This window comes from Erigeron canadensis, chromosome 6 (assembly GCF_010389155.1).
Source record: "Erigeron canadensis isolate Cc75 chromosome 6, C_canadensis_v1, whole genome shotgun sequence".
NCBI lineage: Eukaryota > Viridiplantae > Streptophyta > Magnoliopsida > Asterales > Asteraceae > Erigeron > Erigeron canadensis.
The window spans coordinates 31,743,698-31,746,454 of record NC_057766.1 but is presented as its reverse complement, the minus strand read 5'-3'; the positions used below and the strand labels follow the sequence as shown (position 1 = coordinate 31,746,454).

Sequence of the window (2,757 nt, the reverse complement as noted above, 5' to 3'; positions counted from 1 at the left end):
CACATTTTTAGAAACATTTAGGTACTACATGGGTAATAAATTGTAAAATAAGAATTCAGTTATATGTAATGTATGTACCTGTATATTCAGACTGTTAAGGACTGCCGACAAGTTTGCGTTTGGGATATGTTCTTGAAATAGATTCAACAAAGTGCTCACAGCAAGTTTTGTAGTAGACAACTCATTTTTTGTAGTAGCCAAATCACTCTGAAGTTGTTCAACAGTTTGTGTTTGTGGCCTTGTAGAACATGAAGCGCCACTCTCCTTAACCGATGGCATTCTTCCTATTAACCGAATGAATCCCCCTTTTCTGGTCCTTTGACTTTAGAGTAGTCATCATTTGAAAAATCATCTTTCTCACTTAGTGTATTTGTAGAGTCTTTTGGAAGAGCTTTTAGTGAAGCCTGCATAACAATAAAGCGTTCTCATCTTAAGAATATATAAATGACAAGTAGCTAGCTCAACAAATTTATAAACTATAAGCAAATATTAAAAAAGTACGCTACCACAACTTCAGCAGCCTTATCATCCGTAGTATTTCCATTTTTACGGGTGCGACTTTTTATGTATAGCTCTCCTCGTGTTAAGCTTACTCCATTATTTAATATCTCCTATAATAGTAATATTTGTAGTTTAACGCCAATACAAAGCTGTTGTAAGACAATAAAACGATAAAAGTCAAATTAGAGATAATAATACCACTTCATGAGCAAGACGGGCAAATGATTTTGTTCCGGTTATATGAGGCTCTTCCATCTTTGATCTACTACCTCTTTTTTTCTCACATGTCGTCTGTATAAAGTTAAATAGAAAGTACAAATAAACTCAATACATGAGAGGATGCCTTTCTGGTACTCATCGTATGAATATGATAACTTATTAAGATTGAACAAGTCGTCAAAGTTACAATTCCTTATTACCTGAAATTCAGGGGTGAACCAACGAGTTACTAGATCTTTGAAATGTACAGGATTCACTCTGCTATCTTTCATAGTTTCATTCTTTACGATTTCATCAATGGTGCAGCTTGAGTCATATGCACGTGCTTTCAATGAACCCTTCCAGGTCCTCCACTTTTTCCCCATGCTATGGATAATCCATTTCTTGATAAGATTTGTTTCAGCGGGATAAAAAACAAATTTTTCCTACAAATAAACCCTTAATAAGTAAACTTGTATGCATTAATCAAGTAAAATAAAATTTAGACATTATTATAAACTTTAGACTTGTTAATAACAAGTACCTTAACCATCAAGTACATATCCTCCTTTTTTCTCAATGGAACCTTTCGCCAGTCGGGATAGTGAATTTCAACATGTTGAGACATCCTTACAAGGGTTCCAAGGTATTGCACAAGCTCATTACCTTCGTCCCCTACTGGTTTTCCAAATGAATTAAATGTTACTCCTATTTTTGTAGACTTTTTCATACTCCAAATTTCAGGCTTTTGAGTAGGACCCCTGGGCTTCTTTAGAGGACCTATAATGTATTTTTAGATATCAAAATTTAGCTTGGAGTTTCAGCTAGTAAGTGCAAAGAGAAAATAACTAACTACTATAACTAAAAAACTTGACTATATCGGTTGACCATTCAATATTACCTTGATCAGAATGTTCTTCGTTAGAACAGTCAATCTCGAGAGATTGCATATCAGAAGATTGACATTCTGCTTGATTTAGGTTGTCAACATCTTCTACCATGTGTTGTTCCCCTTGACTTTCAGCAGGACCACCTTCATCATCACTTTCACTAATGATACATAGTCTCTTACGCTTACCCATCCTGGAATTGACAACTAAAAACGCAATACAACTTGAGTTAAGTATATATGAACAATACGATAAATCACAAAGTTTATATCTATTTAATTAACCAGCAACTCGTTTTCTAACTAGAGCAACTCAATTTAATCCATAACTAGAAAAAGACTTTAGTGTCCATACATCCCTAACAGGCAAGACATTAACATTGTCGGGAAAAAAATTCTACCCCTATTATGAAATCTAATATTAAAGAAAGTTATTATCTTCTTCGTCGTTGTCGTTATCATTTTCATCATCATTTATGCCTTCAAGTTCCATTTCTGGAGTAATATCAATCCCATCATCACCATCATCTCCAATTCTATGTAAGTTAGGAACATCAAGTGTTGCATCATCACCACCTCCCATATTGAATACATCTCTAAGTTTTACATGTCTCACTATCTCCCAATCTTTATGTTTAGAATCTCTAACATAGAACACCTTATCGACTTGTGATGCCAAAACAAAAGGATCATCTATCAAATTAGCACCCGTGTGTGCCTTGTATGAGAAGTTTACCAACGTTAACCCTCCATCTTTCTTGCAGCCCCTATTTATGTCAACCCAATCACATTTGAATAAAACTACTCGTATTAGACCAGAGTAGTTCAACTCTATAATATCGGTCAATTTACCATAGTAGTTAATCACGCCATCAACAGGCCTTCTATCTCGACTACTAGCATAACTTGCACCTTGAACAGTAACAACAACACCACTATTCTGAGTTTTTAAAAATTCCTCTCGTTTTTGGGCGTGAAACCGATAACCCTTGACAATGTAACCCGAGTAGCGTTGCACGGTCTTAACTGGACCACGAGCTAGCCACTTAATTTCCTGAGTGAGTGTTTCATCTTCTTGCTCTTCCTTGCGTGCAACCTACACATAGCTAGTATAAGTTTTCGAGTAGGAGCCTAAAATTCCAACAATAATACAAATAAAAGTTCATTAT

General features: G+C 35.2%; 1 protein-coding gene across 1 annotated transcript; it reads right to left on the bottom strand.

Moving 5' to 3' along the window:
- Positions 1 to 287: 287 nt before the first annotated feature.
- LOC122604701 lies at positions 288 to 1,781 on the bottom strand. Its single transcript, XM_043777571.1, has 6 exons — positions 1,601 to 1,781; positions 1,244 to 1,479; positions 921 to 1,145; positions 700 to 792; positions 507 to 611; positions 288 to 404 (listed from the first exon to the last, which is right to left on the bottom strand). Exons 1-6 carry the CDS (start codon positions 1,779 to 1,781, stop codon positions 288 to 290), a joined length of 957 nt encoding a protein of 318 aa, XP_043633506.1.
- Positions 1,782 to 2,757: the final 976 nt, after the last annotated feature.